The sequence below is a fragment of the Anolis carolinensis genome, chromosome 5, assembly GCF_035594765.1.
Source record: "Anolis carolinensis isolate JA03-04 chromosome 5, rAnoCar3.1.pri, whole genome shotgun sequence".
Classification (NCBI taxonomy): domain Eukaryota; kingdom Metazoa; phylum Chordata; class Lepidosauria; order Squamata; family Dactyloidae; genus Anolis; species Anolis carolinensis.
Genome location: NC_085845.1, coordinates 35,463,908 through 35,482,071, shown reverse-complemented (window position 1 = coordinate 35,482,071; position 18,164 = coordinate 35,463,908). Strand labels below are relative to the sequence as shown.

At 39.1% G+C, this 18,164-nt stretch overlaps 1 protein-coding gene across 3 annotated transcripts in view; it reads right to left on the bottom strand.

Annotated features, from left to right (window-relative positions):
- Nucleotides 1-15,361: 15,361 nt before the first annotated feature.
- Nucleotides 15,362-18,164, bottom strand: part of afg2a (AFG2 AAA ATPase homolog A) — a 185,204-nt gene continuing 182,401 nt past the window's right edge. For all 3 annotated transcript variants that reach the window (XM_062983626.1, XM_008112052.3, XM_062983625.1), the window contains one exon: nt 15,362-15,700. In XM_062983626.1, the coding sequence (XP_062839696.1) occupies nt 15,524-15,700 (177 nt within the window). In that variant the 3' untranslated portion in view covers nt 15,362-15,523. The remainder of the gene's footprint in view (nt 15,701-18,164) is intronic.

Sequence of the window (18,164 nt, the reverse complement as noted above, 5' to 3'; positions counted from 1 at the left end):
AGGGCAGCAGAAAATAAGCTCGCTCCCTCCTCCCTATGACTTCCCCTCACATCTTTATGCATGGCCATCATGTCTCCTCTCAGCCTTCTCTTCTGCAGGCTAAACATTGCCCAGCTCTTTAAGCCGCTCCTCATAGGGCTTGCTCTCCAGACCCTTGATCATTTTAGTCACCCTCCTCTGGACACATTCCAGCTTGTCAACATCTCCCTTCAATTGTGGTGCCCAGAATTGGACACAGTATTCCAGGTGTGATCTGACCAAGGTGGAATAGAGGAGTAGCATGACTGGGTTGTTGTATGTTTTCCGGGCTGTATGGCCATGTTCTAGGAGTATTCTCTCCTGACGTTTCGCCCACATCTATGGCAGGCATCCTCAGATGTGGGCGAAACGTCAGGAGAGAACGTCAGGAGGCCATACAGCCCGGAAAACATACAACAACCCTGTGATCCCGGCCATGAAAGCCTTCGACAACACATGGTAGCATGACTTCCCTGGATCTAGACACTAGACACCTATTGATGCAGGCCAAAATCCCATTGGCTTTTTTTGCCGCTGCATCACATTGTAGCTTCATGGTTAACTTGTCCAAGAGAACTCCAAGATCTTTTTCACATCAGGATTTCTTCCTCACATCACACCAGCAGCGACTTGCAGTTTTTCAAGTCGCTCCTGACATGGAAAAAAAATAATCTGAGAAGAAGAGGAAGAGGAGGGGGAGGAGGCCCAAAACACAAATGGTGTGTCCCTTGTTTTAATTATTTAGATACTGGGAGCTTTAGCATGCCCATAATAATAATAGCTTTGTTTATGTCCTGCTCATAGCTTTGTTTATGTCCTGTCTGTTGGAAAACTACACAAGAGGGGTTTTATATCTGTGGAAAGTCCAGGGTGGGGGAAAGAACTCTTTGTCTGTTTGAGGCAAGTGTGAATGGTGCAATTGGCTACCTTGATTAGCATTGAAAAGCTTGTAGCTTCAAATCCTGGCTGATCCTGACAATTAATCACCTTGATTATCTTTGAAAAGCCTTGCAGCTTCAAAGCCTGGTTGATTCCTGCCTAGTGGAATCCTTTGTTGAGAGGTATTAGCTGGCCCTGATTTTTTCCTGCCTGAAATTACCCTATTTTCAAAGTGTTGTTTACCCACATCTATGGCAGGCATCCTCAGAGCTTGTGGGGTATATTGCATAATAACATAATAATTCAAGAATGCTGTTGTAGCTCAATGTTCAACTCTATGCTGCACTGATGGAGCAGCACAGAGACTAAGGGTGCATCTACACTGCAAAATTAACAGAGTTTGACACCAGGTTGCTGTAAGTTTTCCGGGCTGTATGGCCATGTTCCAGAAGCATTCTCTCCCAACATTTCGCCCACATCTATGGCAGGCATCCTCAGAGGTTGTGGGGTATATTGGAAACTAGGCAAGGGAGGTTTATATATCTGTGGAAGGTTCAGGGTGGGAGAAAGAACTCTGTCTGTTTGAGGCAAGTATGAATTTTGTAACTGATCACCATGATTAGAGTAGAGTAATAAATTTTATTGATTAGCCCTTAGGCTAATCAATAAAATTGAGTATTTGGCAAGAAGACTTTAGTTTTCTTGCCATATAGTACTCATCAAACTACAATCCCTAGGATTCTCTAGCATTGAGTCAAGACAAGTGAAGGTGGGGCCAAACTACATTAACTATACAGTATAGATGCATTCTAGTATCAGGTTATCTGGAAAACTGATTTTCTCCACATACACCCACACAATCCTTAGAAAAATTATTCCACAGCCAAAGTGCCATAAGTGTGAAACCCCTTTGCCTAATTCTCACCTGCTTCTTCTCAAGCCCTACCAGCATAGAGAAGAGAGCCTTTGAAGAGATTCCTAAAGATTAGGTGAGTATATGTGGGGGAAATCAGTTTTCCAGATAACCTGATCCCGATCTGGTCAAGGGATTACAAGCCCTTTCAACTGGAGCCCAAAATGTGAGCCACTGCAGCTGACAAAACAAAGGCATCATTTGGTTGCAGTGCCCAGCCAAAAATCTTGCAGTCTTATTCTGAATCAACCAAGGCTTCTGGGGCATTCATTTTAAAAGCAAAAGCACATGCAATGCATTGTAGTACTCCAGGTGGGATCTTACTTATCCATAATAGTCTAATCCCGAGTCCTAAATGTATTCAGAAGTCTTTAGTGGATGATTTTGGTGATAGCAATCCTTACAGGTGAGATGGGCATTTTTAACATGGCCTATCCTTGGAGCCCCTGATGGCGGGGCAAGTGAAACCGCTGAGCTGTTGAACTTGCTGACTGAAATGTCGGCAGTTTAAGTCTGGGGAGTGGGGTGAGCTCCCGCGGTTAGCCCCAACTTCTGCCAACTTAGCAGTTCGAAAACATGCAAATGTGAGGAGATCAATAGGAGATCCAGCAGAAAGGTAAAGGCACTCCAGGCAGTCATGCCAGCCACATGACCTTGGAGGTGTCTACGGATAACACCGGCTCTTTGGCTTAGAAATGGAGATGAGCATCCCCCCCCCCCAAGAGTCGGATACAACTAGACTTAATTTCAAGGGAAAACCTTTACCTATCCTTGGCTGCATTTACACTGTAAAATTAATGCAGCTTGACCCCACTTTAATTGCTATGGCTCAATGCTATGGAATCATGGGAATTGCAGTTTGGTGAGACAGAAGCATTCTGGTAGGGAAGGCGAAAGAGTTTGTATGACTACAACTCCCATAATTCCATGTCGTTGAGGCATGGTGGGTAATGTGGTGTCAAACTGCCTTAATACTACCGTGTACATGGACCACTTGTCAATAGATGAACACAGTAGGTTTACTTTATTGGTTTTAGCACTTAAGCTATCCTGTCAAAGTTCTATTTCATATTAGGAATAAATATCTTATTGGGCTTTATTAAATTTCACCTCCATGGCTAGAGTGAATGAGTCTGCTTCACATTGCAGGGAATTGTATGTGATGAAGCATCAGGATAAATGGAGATCAAAAACATTCGAAGTTGATCAACTGAACACAAAATATCGCATTTTAAGGTCTTTTTTACATCCTTAAATAAATCTTATTTCACAGTCAGCAACTGCATTTATACAGTGTTTCTATACGCCACCACAACTTTGCCTTGAGGATAACCAAATGCACCCTATTGTGATGCAGCGTAGTACTTTTTAAAGACATTTTTACAGATAGAAATCACCCAAATCTACTAATTTGTTATGCTCCAAGAACCTATAATTGCCCGTGAACCAGCTCCTGTAGTTCTTGGAATCATCTATGAAAATGTTTTTTGTTCATTATTCTGTTCCTGATGGTGTTTAAAAATATGGTTTTTGTCTGGTATGAAAAGCAGTAGCTATTCACAGTATACTTTGGCACCAAAATTATCCCCACTTGTTGGTCTGCATATGATGACAATGAAGAACTTCATTTTTTCTTCTGAAACAGCAATAACAGGTCACTATGTGATTATTGCTATTAGACTTCCAGTTAGATTCCTTAGATGTGTATTGAAGGGAAAGATCTTGCATGTAAAGTTCAAATCACATCTCAGCCAAACCAGGTCCCTAGTAAGAAACCTCTAAAATTGTGTCCCTTTATAGCTCTCTTTCAAGACTATGCTTCTCCAGGTGTGTTTTCACAACACAATAGCCAGTATGTTGGCAGAATGGAAATGGAAAAAAACATAAATTAATCTCACCCTTACTTCCGCTGTGGTGCAACTGGTAAAACCCTTGTGCTAGCTGAACTGCTGACCTGAATGTTAGATTGCTGACCTGAAGGTTGCCAGTTCGAATTCACAAGACAGGGTGAGCTCCTGTCTATCAGCTCTAGCTTGCGGGGACACGAGAGAAGCCTCCCAGCAACACATCCGGGTGTCCCCTGGGCAACATCTCTGTAGACGACCAATTCTCTCACACCAGAAGCAACTTGCAGTATGTTCTCAAGTCCTTCTGACACAATAAAAAACCCCTTACTTCCATGTTTCTGTGAGCAAGGGACATAAAGCAAAATCCAGGCTTGCTTTCAAATAATCCAGGCTTGCTTTCAAAGAATGGTGGTTGCTGCTACGTCTTTTCTCAAGTAACACTGGATCTGTAGAAAAGCGTGGCATGGGTTAGGATGGTAGATTGGAGTTCATGAACGTGTGTTGGGAGTAGGATGAAAGGAAGTGGCTGTTTTAATTATAGCTGATAAAGACAGCAGAGGAAATCTATCATGACTGATAAACAGCACATCGCTTCAAAAACAACTGAGTTAGAAATCTTGCCCATTTTTCCTTAAGCAGAAACCACTCCCTGGGTGTGGAGAGTTTTATCAAAGGAAGTGGGGCAGCTTAGCATTAATTTAAATAGATTGCTTTGTGTATGTTTATATTGTCCGTCTACTGGTGCAGACCTGGGATCCTTCTTACCAGGATGTCTGGGCTGAATCTGTTTATAGACACTTTGGCATGGTATCTTTAATGGCCATCGTTCTTTAGGAAATTGTGTGGCCTTCCAAACATTGCTGGAATGCAGATCTTTGCAGTCATAGCTAACCTAACCAGGAATGTTGGGAGATGTAGTTTAACAGTACCTGGAAGACCACACGGATCGTACCCATACTTTAGGTGATCTGTCACTGCTGGGTCAGTTAAGTCTTATACATGTTTCTAGGCTCTTCTCCCTCCCTCGTCTTTCTCGCTCTATTATAATATTAAATCTACTAATCCAGCACAGAGCCCCCAGTGGCGCAGTGTGTTAAACCACTGAGCGGCTGAACTTGTTGACCGAAAGGTCAGTGGTTAAAATCCGGGAAGCAGGGTGAGCTCCCGCTGTTAGCCCCAGCTTCTGCCAACCTAGCAGTTTGAAAACATGCAAACATGAGTAGATCATTAGGTAATGAGAAGGTAACGGTGCTCCATGCAGTCATGCCGGCCACATGACCCTGAAGGTGTCTATGGACAACACTGGCTCTTCAGCTTAGAAATTGAGATGAGCATCAATCCCCAGAGTCGGACACGACTAGACTTAATGTCAGGGGAAAACCTTTACCTTTACTTAATCTAGCACACTGCAAACCTGTCAATCTCTATGTTATTCTACACAGCAAACTAATGGCTAGTTAGTCAATAAATTATAGGTGCCAGGATACAAGCAGATGCTCACAAACACACTCTGACTTGGTACTAAAGATCAGAGGATGATGATTTATTATAAGGGGAACATATGTTTCTCAAGATGTTGCTGATCAGTAGCTTCCATCATTCCTTATTGCTACCTAAAATGGTTAGGGCTATTGAAATTTGTTAAAAGGATATGGAGCTGCATGGAAGTGAATAGGATGAGTCTCTTTCTTGTATTCTTGATGCAAATGTTTCCATAAGCATCCCTTCATCTCTTGCTGCTCCCGTCCCATTTCCACTTTTTCAGTAAATGTTTCACTCTTTCTCCTGTTCTAATGTTTACATTTCCTGACACTCAGGATAAGCAATGATTTACAAAATCAGTGCTGCCACCACGGTAATTGCAGCATCCTCCAGTTCTCTCTTGGAAATGGGACAACGTGGGGGCTGGGAATCAACAAAGCTTTCTGTGGTCAATTGTGTTATCAAGGCACTTGGCACTACCAGCTGATTCTGGCTTACTATTAATCTCCCAGGAAATAAAATACTCCTTTGTAGTTAAAAGCCTAACCAGTTACTACTATGTGTTTTATCTCAACAAAAGCAGCTTTTACAAAAATCATGTAAAGTGAAAGCCTGGAACAGAATGAGACTTTGCTAACTAGTTGTTTTTGTGGTGTTTGTGTGCAAATCTTATATTTTTAAAGCAATATTTCACCTAAGTAATAGAATACAATCTGTATTATTGGATTTAATGATGTCTTACATTGATAGAGACAACATAAATCCTTCTCAAAATCTATTGGTATATTTGATGCTTCAAAATATCTAAGCAAAATGTCACTCTGAAATAATAGCCTGGGATGATTATTATTTAATTCAATGGAATACTAATAATTATAATACAGAATAGGGACTTTACTATGCTCTGTTACAAGAGCATAAAAACAATGTTAATTCAGATACAGAACATTAAGTATTGCTTTTGTTAAGGAAGCATTCCAGGATATGAAAATTATTCTTTGTTTTGCTAAGTGTTTCTAAAGATATATTTTGGTGGGGAAAGGAACACCTGAGCTAGTCTGTGGCAATAAAAATGATTTTTTTTTGCTAGACAATTTTGAGAAAACTAAATTTAAAAAGGAATTGCTGAAGGTAAAGGAAGCGGCCAGGTTTTGAAGCTGCAAGGCTATTCAATGCTAATCAAGCTGGCCATTTGCAACATTCACACTTGCCTCAAGCAGAAAAGAGTTCTTTCTCCCACCCTGAACATTTCACAGATATATAAACCTCACTTGCCTCTGAGGCTGCCTGCCATAGATGTGGGCAAAACATCAGAAGAGAATGCCTCTGGAACATGGCCATACAGCCCAGAAAACTCACAGCAACCCAATTACTGAAGAAGTTGAGTTATTTGTGGCCTAAATTGGGAATAAAGTTTTGTTTGTTTTTATATCATGCTTTTAAAATATTTTAATGGCTTTATCAATGTCAGGCTCTCTTCCCTTCAAGAAATGTTTTGTGAATGCTGTCAATCACAGTTAGAGCTTCAGTATTTCCTTCATGGTCTTGACATGCTTCTCAGGTAAGTTAGTATAACACTTCATGCATCTGGTGAAATGAATGCTAGCATGCCAAAATGAATTTGCTAAACTTAAATTATACTGGTAGCTCCAAGAAGACTAATCCAATTGAACCAGTAGGATTTGCATCAGTATTGGCTTATTATTTAGCAATTTATGGAGCCCCCAGATGGCGTAGTGGACTAAGTGACTTGAAGGTTGGGTTGCTGACCTGAAAGCTGCCAGGTTCGAATCCCACCTGGGGAGAGTGTGGATGAGCTCCCTCTATCAGCTCCAGCTCCATGCGGGGACATGAGAGAAGCCTCCCACAAGGATGGTAAAAACATCAAAACATCCGGGCGTCCCCTGGGCAATGTCCTTGCAGACGGCCAATTCTCTCACTCCAGAAGCAACTCCGGTTGCTCCTGACACGAGAAAATTTTTTTTAGTAATTTATTCAATTGTTGAACTGAAATTGCCACTAGGATTCAGGTCTTTTAAAAAGATTGTGGATTTTTAAAAAAAGAAAACTTAGATTATCAAAAGTATTAAACTATATGAAGTAGGTCTAATATCTGAGTACACTTTCCTGGGGTTTTGCTGTAAGGTATTTCTTGGAATGGTACATGTAAAGATGGTATTTCCCATTTTACTCCCACAACCTGGTGTTTAGAGAACCATAGTACCAAGTTAATTGAAGCCACTGATCTGCCAGTGTGGATAATAATAGGATATGTCTAGATACCATCCTCATATACTTCTCTTAGCAACCAGAGTGCAGAGTTGGCCCATTGCTTATTAGCAGTGTCTAGACAGGGCTATTTTGTAGTAATTGCCAGCCAGGTCCAAACAGAAAAAAATTGATTCTGACACTGTTTCTATCCTTGAAAAAGCCCTTTCCAGCAGAGTGCTGTAGAGCAACAGTGTCTTTCCATCAGGTTCCATGAAATGCCGGATTCCATGAGCAACTCCCAAGGGCTCCATGAAACTTTACAAGCTCACACCTCCGGCATTTCACTTTCTCCTCACTGGCAAGTTTATAAACTCTCCACATTAGATTTATGAAAGTTCCCAATTTTCCAGTTGCCCAATGATCTTGGAATATATTTAAAGTTACAATTTGGATGTTGTAACTGTAAAATAAACTACATGTTCCCAAGTTTTACACTTCTTTTGAACACATGGGTGTATGGGGCAGGATTAGTCTATAATACAACAACTGTGCAGTTTTCCTTGGGTGGAAAAGGGTTGAAAACTTAAAGAGGATGCGCCATTACACTTCAAGGAGGGTGCTTATCAGATTATTAATAGGAGTGCACATACTTCTTGTCAGATGTTATGTCCTGCTCATGGCATTAATAGAAATAGTGTTGGCTTGACCACTTTATATTGAGTGAAACCTACTGGGAGAAGTTCAGTCTTCAGATCTCCCAGCTCAGTACAGAGAGGTTGGGCATTACATACCATGCTATATCTGCATTTTATACCATATTCAGGCAAACAGTTTAATAGGGCTTCTCTTTTGTACCAGTATGATGGCATTATTGTCAAAAAGGTAGCAAAACCTACTTTTCTTCCAACAGCTAGAGTCAGGAAAGCTACTTTTTTTCTGGACATGAATACCCAGCATTCTGAATACTAGCTTGGAAATTCCGAGAGTTATCATCACCAAAACAATTTTTCATAACGTTTGCCGACTGGACAGCATGACCGTGCACTCTATGAGTCTTACCAATATGATGTAACATTGGATATACATCCATCTGCATAATATATCCCCCCCCCCCCCCCCCCCGCAAAATGCAGGCTTGTTAATAATAACAGTGCCTCTTAAACACTAAAATGTGATTATTCCTCTTGTACAATTAAATGCATACAGCCATTTTGGAGGAAAGTAGCTGCTGCCCGTGGTGTTTTTTTCCCACTTCTCACTTGAAGTTAGCCATGTGAACTGCATGGAAAAACTGCTGTCAGCAACATTTCTTAATCAATTTCTTTTCCTACAGACTGAATTATTGTGGTGGAAGCTCCTTCTTTGGATGCTTTTAAACAGAGGCTGGATGGCCATCTGTCAGGGTTGCTTTGAATGTGATTTTCCTGCTTCCTGGCAGAAGGCTGGACTGAATGACCCACGAGGTCTCTTCCAATTTTATGATTTTATGACTACCTCTGTACAATATATTTGTCTTTATCTTTACTTGTATTACATGTTTCAACCTTCTTAGTGTGCATGAGTGTGTATGTGTGTGTGATTAAAAAGCAAACCCAACAGTACTTCCGCCATTTTTGTCTTGAATCCAAGTAGAATGCTGTTAATCACGGAAAAGATAGACAATAGACAAATAGACAGACAGATATCAAAACGTTTTGGTTTCTACCTTTTCTAAGCTGTACAGTAGATGCCAGTTTAAAACATTGTTATCACCATTCCTAGTGGAAGAAGGCTTTCTCTTCCAAGCTAAGTTTAGATTATAAATCCAACAATTTTCCCTTTTGTCCAGTATGTCTGAAGGAGATGATACCTCAAAGCCAAACAAGGACGTATCAAAGAAACTGTGATATGGCAATCTGAAATACATGGTGACTGGTTACTCTAGTTCCTTGGTTAGAATAGCACATTTATGGTTCTTGAAGCATTTACAGCAGTGGTTCTCAACATGTGGGTCCCCAAGTGTTTTGACGTATAACTCCAGGAAATCCCAGCCAGTTTACCAGCTGTTAGGATTTCTGGGAGTTGAAGGCCAAAACATCTGGGGATCCAGAGGTTGAGAACCACAGGTTTACAGTTTTGCCCACCTATTGCAGGTGACATTCTGGAGAAGATGGGTAGGACATACTATATTAAACAACACATCACATGCCGGTCCTGCAATCTTATTTATGTGATTGAATGCAGACACACATCAATATATCATTTCTGCCTAGAAACTGAGTGCATTTGATTAAATTATCTATTTTTCTGCATAGATTTCAAGAAAGTATTTACTTATTATATGTACACCCTGCATTTTCTTCAGTGAGCTCAAGGTAGTATATACAACAATTGATGCATTTAGCCTGACAAAATTGCTCTGAGGTAGGTAAGGCTGGGAAAGTAGTGTCTGGCCCATGGTCACTAGTAATATTTGTATTTGTCCAATATTCTAACCTCTGTGCCTGTGCCATACTGGTTCAATCTTCATATCTGGAACAGTCTACTCAAGGTCTGTTCAGTGGAAAAAGTAAAACGTAAGGTGAAAACATATGCAGGCTGAAGACAAAAAAATCTACATGTGCAACTTCTAAAAGTCTGTATTATAATTTATTCTTGCCAAAAATAGTTTTCTGGTGCAATAATAAAAAGTGCAATAACTCTATTTGTACTATTCACAAGTATATCTTTATTAGGAGGGGGCTACATTGTGAAAGATTCATAAAAGGACTGAAATGTTTTGTCTTCAGGAGCCATATCTGTAATTGACTCTGCTTTACATTTGGATTGGAGCAGGTTCTCTGCCTATTACTTGTTACTAGGTGTGTGTGTGCTGACACCATCTCTGCAATGGGAAGTGGAACTGTTGGATTCCCATGGGTAGTTGCTCCAGCCTATATGTGAGGAGTACGTTGCAATGTAGTTTGTAATTTTCACATATTTTTCCAAGATACAATATCTAAATTGGTCACTTCAGAACCAGACAACATTTCCTGCATCATTTCATGGCACAGTTGTAACAGTAAGAGAACCAGCATGGTGCAATGGCTTGAGCATTGGATAACTACTTCGGAGACCAGTGTTTGATTCCCCCCATAGCCATGGAAACCACTGGGTGACCCTGGGCAAGTCACACATTCTCAGCCCCAGAAAATCCAGTGGTAGGTTTGATATAAATTGGAAATGACTTAAAGGCATACAGCAATAAAGTAACAATAAGAGAAATGTCACACTAATAAATAATTCAGTAAAATTACTTTTTGTGGCTTTAGGTAATGTTGACTGATAATTAAAGTTGTTCCTTTAAAAAAAGGAATATTCCAAACTCAGGTTGAAATCAAGGAGGTCCACACACACACACACATACACACACACACACACACAGAGCATTGTATTTGAAAAATGAGTATTTGCCCAGTTTCCCAGAAGCCTATTCCAGATTATGATGGATTTAGAATATAAAATCTATGAAGAAAGCCTGGAGGAAATGAAAATGCAAGTGAGTTTAAATAAAACAGATCTGCACAAAGATATATGAGAAATCTGTTTGGCAAGCATCCAAAATTCCATATTGTCAGTCGTGACACCAAAGTGAGGAACGTCTTTCCCACTGAAAGCAGGACAAGCAACAATAACACTGCAGATTTTCTGGTGACTTGTTAGAATAGTGTTTTATTTGGCTTTCAAACTTCTTGCAAAACTTTTAGTAAATTAGTTGTACTTTATGGGGTCTTATGCTTTTTTTAAAAAGTTATACTTTCTAAATCTTGTATCATTTATTGTTGACTTTAAAAAAAACTGGTACTCTGTTGTTTTACTGGGTATCTTTTGAAAAAAATTCATGTGCAATTTTTAAATATAAAAAGGTAACATATTGTATAAACATGCATATACCCCCTTTTTATGGAGACATAGAAATATTATAAAATCATAAAATCTGGAAACAACTTTGGCACATTTTTTATAACTTCAAGGTAGTCCTGCATTTTCCACTGATGCTCCAATTCAAATCAGGTTTTTTCAGGTTAGCATGTTTCATAACACCTTTGGAAGAAAAAGGTCTAAAAATATTTTGAGAAATACAATCTCTGTTGAATGACTCATTCTCTTGCCCAGATTTTTCCTAATTTGGATACAGCAGTTGGTACCTGGAATAGACCTGATTAGACTTGATCCTTAAGGCCCAGGATGAGTAATAAATCTAAAATAGCCATCAAAGGACAAGCATGTGAGAGTGCATGAAGGAAAAAGGTCAACCTTGTACCAGCAAACCTGACAAGGTGGCCCAATACATTTTAACATTGATTTTTAAAGTCTGCTGGACCTTCTCAAGAAGTAGGGGCAAGACACCAACACCCTATGCAAGCAAAAGAAGGGATGAATTCCTAATCTTTTCTGAGTTCCAGATACTGGAAACATGATAAGGGTAATATAGTGATAAACTGTATCCAGTTATTAGGCTGCATCAGAGCTTCTCATGAAACTTGGCCCAAAGTAACTGTCTTCGTGTTTAGCTGAAGTAACTTGTGTTCATTAGTAAGTAAAAGTCAGAAAAAGAAAATAATCTCTTTTTTTTAAAAAAAGCAACAACGTGAAGCATGAAAACAAATGAAAGGATTAAAACTGGGATAGATAATTTGTGGCCTGCCATATGATAACACACTAAAATTCCCTTAATCCCTAATCACTGGTTGAGGCAGTTGGGAACTGTAGTTCAGCAACATCTGAAATAACTATTGAAAGTTTACAAGTAGGTCATCCATAGATTAGGTGGACAAAAGATGAAAGCTATGGTTAAGGTTAAAATAGTTAAGGACTTTTAGTTAACTATTAAGGGCCAAGAGGCCCAACCCAACTTCAGTCACATTTTGCTGCTCATCGTCATCTGACACATCCATCATATTCAGTTAAGAGCAGCAGAAATGAGTTGGGTAACCATTTTTCAGAAAATAACCCATAAAACTTGCCATTAGTTAATCACCATGATTAGCTAGACTCTGTGGATGAGAATAATTCATTTGGTTATTTTATCTCAAGATAGGCCCTTTCGATCCCAAAATGTCCATTAAAGAGCAAAGGCAAAAAGCATCTGCACCTTTTTAAAACATTGGTTAAAATTACATAATTTCAGCAATTTGGGATTTTATGTCGCTTGGCATGTAACCACGTTTCTTTACACTGCTGGATACTAAAACTGCACTTTTATTCCTTCCCAGTGATGGATATACTAAGGAGACCATATGACGTTATTTGGTTCTTAAAACTTGGCAATTTTAATCTGTCTCTCTATTTTGCTTTGGTTAGACCTCACCTGGAATACTGAGTCCAATTCTGGGCACCATAGTTCAAAAGAAATATTGACAAACTGGAAGGTGTCCAGAGGAGGACAACTAAAATGATCAAAGGTCTGGAGACCATTCCCTATGAGGAGCATCTTAAAGAACTGGGTATATTTAACCTGCAGAAGAGGAGGTTGAGAGGAGACATGATAGCTATGTATAAATAAGTGAAAGGAAGAGGGAGCAGGGTTTTTTTCTGCTGCCCTGGAAACTAGGACTCAGAGCAATGGGTTCAAATTACAGGAAAGGAGATTCTACCTGAACATTAAGAAGAACTTCCTGTTAGATCTGTGCAGCAGTGATATTCTCTGCCTTGGAGTGTGGTGGAAGCTCCTTCCTTGGAAGCTTTGAAACAGAGGACAGATGGCCATCTGTCAGAAGTATTTTTATTGTGCTTTTCTTGCATGGAAGAGTTGGACTAGATGTCCCATGTGGTCTCTTCCAACTCTATTACTCTATGATTCTTCATTACCATCAGTAGATGGTCTATTTCTACAGTCATAATATGGCACATCACAAACTCCACAACATCATAACCTCTAGAAAAACTATTAAATTTTTATAATTCTGAACTGTAAATCTAACATAAATTTAACTGAAAACATCCACAAACATGACCTAGCCTTTCCAGTATATTTGTTGTAATCTGCACTCTTTTTTATTTTGTTCTTGTACCTATTTTGCTTCAACTGATGTCACTTATACAGCATTTGTATATTACTGTTTATATTTTGGCTTGTTAAATAAGATTTTAATTAAAAACATTCTTATTATTCAAGGAAATTCCTCCTTTAATGAATTATCTTATATTATTAAAATTTCACAGGTACAATAAGATAGGAAGCCACAGAAAATAAGGTTGAGAATACAAAGAAATGTACCACATGGTACTGTGCTGACTGGCATCATACTGCACTTATTAAAAGAAATAGTTCTGTAAGACATCAGTTTGGAGAAAGCCAGTTTGCAAAAGTTGCAGCAAGAACAATGGAGACCACAGAATGACAAACATAAAGAGAAAGACTGACTCCAGAATAGGTGAAATTCCAGAAAATTGAGCTGGAAGATCGGAAGCAAACAGAACAGGAACGGCTGCACCAAGAATAGCTGAAACACCAGAGCAGAAATATGCAGGACAGGAAATAACAGAGCACGAACAGCTGAGAATGGTGAAAAATGAAAGCTTTGTCCTTCTTACAATTCAGCCTTAAATTATTATTCTGATCCATGCATCAAGATAGAAAAGGATAGCCTCCAAGGATATGTTGCAGTTGTGCCCAAGTCAATACTTGAGTTCCTGTGAAGAAACAACTCAGAAGAAGGCAGGAGTCATGTCTGCATGTCCCACAATCTGTAGTTTCACTCATACAAGAGAGAAAGGTTTTCAAAGTTGATAGTTCCATAATATTTCTTGAAGCCTTTGAAGCAACTCTATGAGGGCTACGGTATTCTGATACATGAGAAGAAACATTCACTAACTTACCACGAAAGGCCATTTGTGGCACTATCTTCCTTCTCAGTTCACTCATCTTCTTGATAGACACCCCCATACTGTTTCAGGGACTTCTCTCTACATCAGTGGTTCTCAACCTGGGGTCCCCAGATGTTTTTGGCCTACAACTCCCAGAAATCCCAACCAGTTTACCAGCTGTTAGGATTTCTGGGAGTTGAAGGCCAAAGCCATCTGGGGACCCCAGGTTGAGAACCACTGCTCTACATGTATAAGTAAAACACATCTAAGTGTGGACGCACTGTATAAAATACGTGTTCAGATAGCCTCATCCATCTTCTGGCATAAGTAGTCACAAAGCCAATACTGTGGAACATTCTTCCTTGGTTTCAAGAATTGCTCTGCTGTTTATTGCTGATTTATTGACTTGTTGCTGTTTTAATAATTTTGCATTTTACCGATCAATTTAATTGGACTTTGCAAGTTCTTTATAAACTCTATTCAGAGGTTCTCAAAAAGGGCTAAAATCAACTGGAGGTTGCTGTTCACATGTGAAAAGTAACAGTCTGAAGAGGAGATCATCCTTTGTGTGGAACCTCTCCATAAAATTGGGAATCCCTATTTCAAGGCCATAATCGTTGCAAAACGAATTGATTACATAATCTACTATTTGTAATTAGTTACTTTTAAGTTTTACACAATTTTTTTCACAGTGATTAAAACAAACAGAATTTGAAAACTGTAGAATGATTTCCTCCAAACTGGATAAAAGAATATTAAAACACAAGTGTTTCTGTCTAACGCCCCATAAATACTGATGGGATTTGAGCTGGTGGTGGCTGACCCTGAGAGAGATCTGTCTTGGAGTTGTGATACATAGCTGAATTAAAACATCAACTGGCATTTGGCAGCTCTGAAAATGGCAAGGGGGAAATTTGGACCATGTGAAAGCTGGGATTTGGAGGAGGGGGAAACTGAGTGAATGGCAGATGTGTTTATGTGGTTTGGATGGCTTAGAATATGGCTTAGAGTACATGACAGATAATTTGAAAAGAAGCCAATGGACTCATGTTCTAAAGAAAAGAGAGATCAAACTAAAATGAAGCCACCAGTGACAAGATTACAATAATGATGTAAAATTATGACACGCTATTGTAGCAAAGAATGTTTCAACCATTTCTGTCATGCTTACACAATTCCCAACTGCTATTCAAGCTCTTTATTAAGAAAACTCCTGCAGCAAAGTTCAATTCAAGCATTTGACTTATAAAAATAAATGTCTTTGCTACACACAAAAAAGCTATTCAACTCAGAGAAGGACTCCTGAAGTCAGAGACTGCACGCTGAACCATTATTAATCAATTTCTCAAAGTGAATGCAAACCACTATTCTGCTGATAGTCGTCATAAAACTTCTGTAGCGAATCTGGAATTCTAGGGGTCACAATAGCCAATGCTTGTTCAAAATGTTGCCCCATAATGCATTTGGCTTGAATATCCTCCTGAAGGGCGAGAAGGGCTGCTTCTCTGCAAACTGCAATTATCTGAAAAAAGATAAAATATTATTCTTATTACTCTTATTATTGTTGCATTTGTTGTTGTTAGTACTACTATCCTTTAAAACAAACAGCATAATATCTATTAATGAAACATTTTGTCTCCTGGGAATTGGATATACGTACTTCAGGACAGACACAACAGAAGTCAGAATTTCCCCATAATGTTCTTGTGCATCAGAAATGTGTAGGTAAAGGTAAAGGTTTTCCCCTGACATTAAGTTTAGTTGCATCTGACTCTGGGGGTTGGTGCTCATCTCCATTTCTAAGCCAAAGAGGCGGTGTTGTCCATAGGTCATGTCCTAGGTCATGTGGCTGGAGCAGTACCTATTGATCTACTCACATTCACATGTTTTCGAACTGCTAGGTTGGCAGAAGCTAGAGCTGACAGTGGAATCTCACTCCACTCCCTGGATTCGAGCTGTCGATCTTTCGGTCAGCAAGTTCAGCAACTCATGTGTATGTAAGAATAAACCCCCAATGCAACTTTTTCAAAATTCTTCAACACATATTTGCATTCCAATATTTGTTATTGTAGCATTGCATGTCGAGTAAAACATGAATATGTAGGTGCTCAGCTAAAAACCAAGGAAGCAATGACAAGACATTTAGGGGAAAAAGAAGGAAAAAAAATGGTCAGGCAGTCTACAACATCTTTCTTGTTTAAGACCCCCCCCCCCCCTTTCTCCATTTTTAAAGTCAAAGTGCACACGAGGAAAGAAGAAAAAGTGTGGAAAAGCAGCCAACTAATGTCTTAAAGCCAGAGATATGTTTTTAAGCTCTCTGGACTTCAAACAGCGGAAACAGCTTCATGTTAATGTCATTCTAAAGACACATTACTGTAGTGAAAAGCGTCTGAGGAATGTCCAGCGAGACCAAGATTTTCATGTAAGGGGGAAAACAGTGATTGATATTGACTGCACCCTTATGTGTGGAAATGAAAGAGCCAGTTGAAATACATTTGTCAGCCATTTGGTGTATTTGCCTTGTTTGTTCATTTGCTGAAGAGACATCCACTGCCTAGATTATACAGATGGTCATTTGGGAGCTGTTGAAGGGATTTATATCTCTATCTAAACTTATTGTAATATTGATGTTAGCTCTCATCAGCACTTTGTTGCAATATGTTTTTGCCCTTTACAACATCACAAAGACATTTGAAAAAAGAAACTGAATATGCAATCATCATACAAATAACCCCTAGCTGAAGTTCGCTGCTTAACACATAAAACAGCCACATATTATCACTTATTAAACATCAAATCCCAAACAAATACTTCCCTCTTATCTACATTGTTTTTTAAAAAATGGCAAACAAAATTTTCTCCATAGGGAAAAAAAAACCTTGTTTATGTCATTGTGCTTAAAACTAGAGTTAGGTTTATGAGCTGCAAACAATATAGTAACTCGGTAACATTTTAAAAAGAAAATGAGCGTGTTATGAAGTTACATTTCAAAATCAATATAAGACACCCCAAAGCTCCCTGACATAGCTAATATTAATATATTATAGAAATGGAATAACTAATTATTAGATGTTGGTAGCCAAATCTATAGATACACTATTTATTAGTGCTTTGATTTGATAATATATGGTTGTATTTGATATATTCTTAGAATTATATTAATTGGGAGATAATAAAAATGTAGGGAAATTAGGAATGCTTGGAGGATGCAGTAAGTAATATTTTCTAGTTACGTTCTAAGCTACTTTTCAAGGGCAGTTTTAGAGCCATTTTGAATGGAAGGTTTTATGTATCAAAGCTGTGCCCCTTCTCCAAAAATAATAATCCAATAAGCATGATAACATATGCTCCCATCAGGTGCAACTGGTGGAAATAAGAAAATTCTAGCAAGGTAAATTAGGTACATCTGTTTTTCAGTTTCTTCCAAAGGCTTTAAGTCTCCAACAATATAATTCATGTGTGTACATCATATATGTGATGCTATGTAATAGGCTCATCTACTTTGAGGGTTTCATCCTTCTTCAGCTACAGCTCTTACTATCTGCTTGTGACACGCCAATACTTGGCACTGCACGGTTAGATCTATATTTGGTGGATATCATGCCTATATATACTGCTTAGTGGACTTGTAAACACATGAAACAGCTGTAGATTAGATCGGGAGAAGGCAACTCGGAAGTCCTGCTATCCCTCTATTCTGCCTTGGTCAGACCACACCTGGAATATTGTGTCGAATTCTGGGCACCACAATGGAAGGGAGATGTTGACAAGCTGGAATGTGTCCAGAGGAGGGTGTCTAAATGATCAAGGGTCTGGAGAACAAGCCCTATGAGGAGTGGCTTAAAGAACTGGTCATGTTTAGCCTGTCAGGAAGTCCTACATATATCCAAAGTACTATGTCGTCGAATGAAAAATGCTCTAAATTATAGGATTGAAAAACAGTAACATGTCACCACCTACCATGTTATTATTGCTCAGCTTCTAAA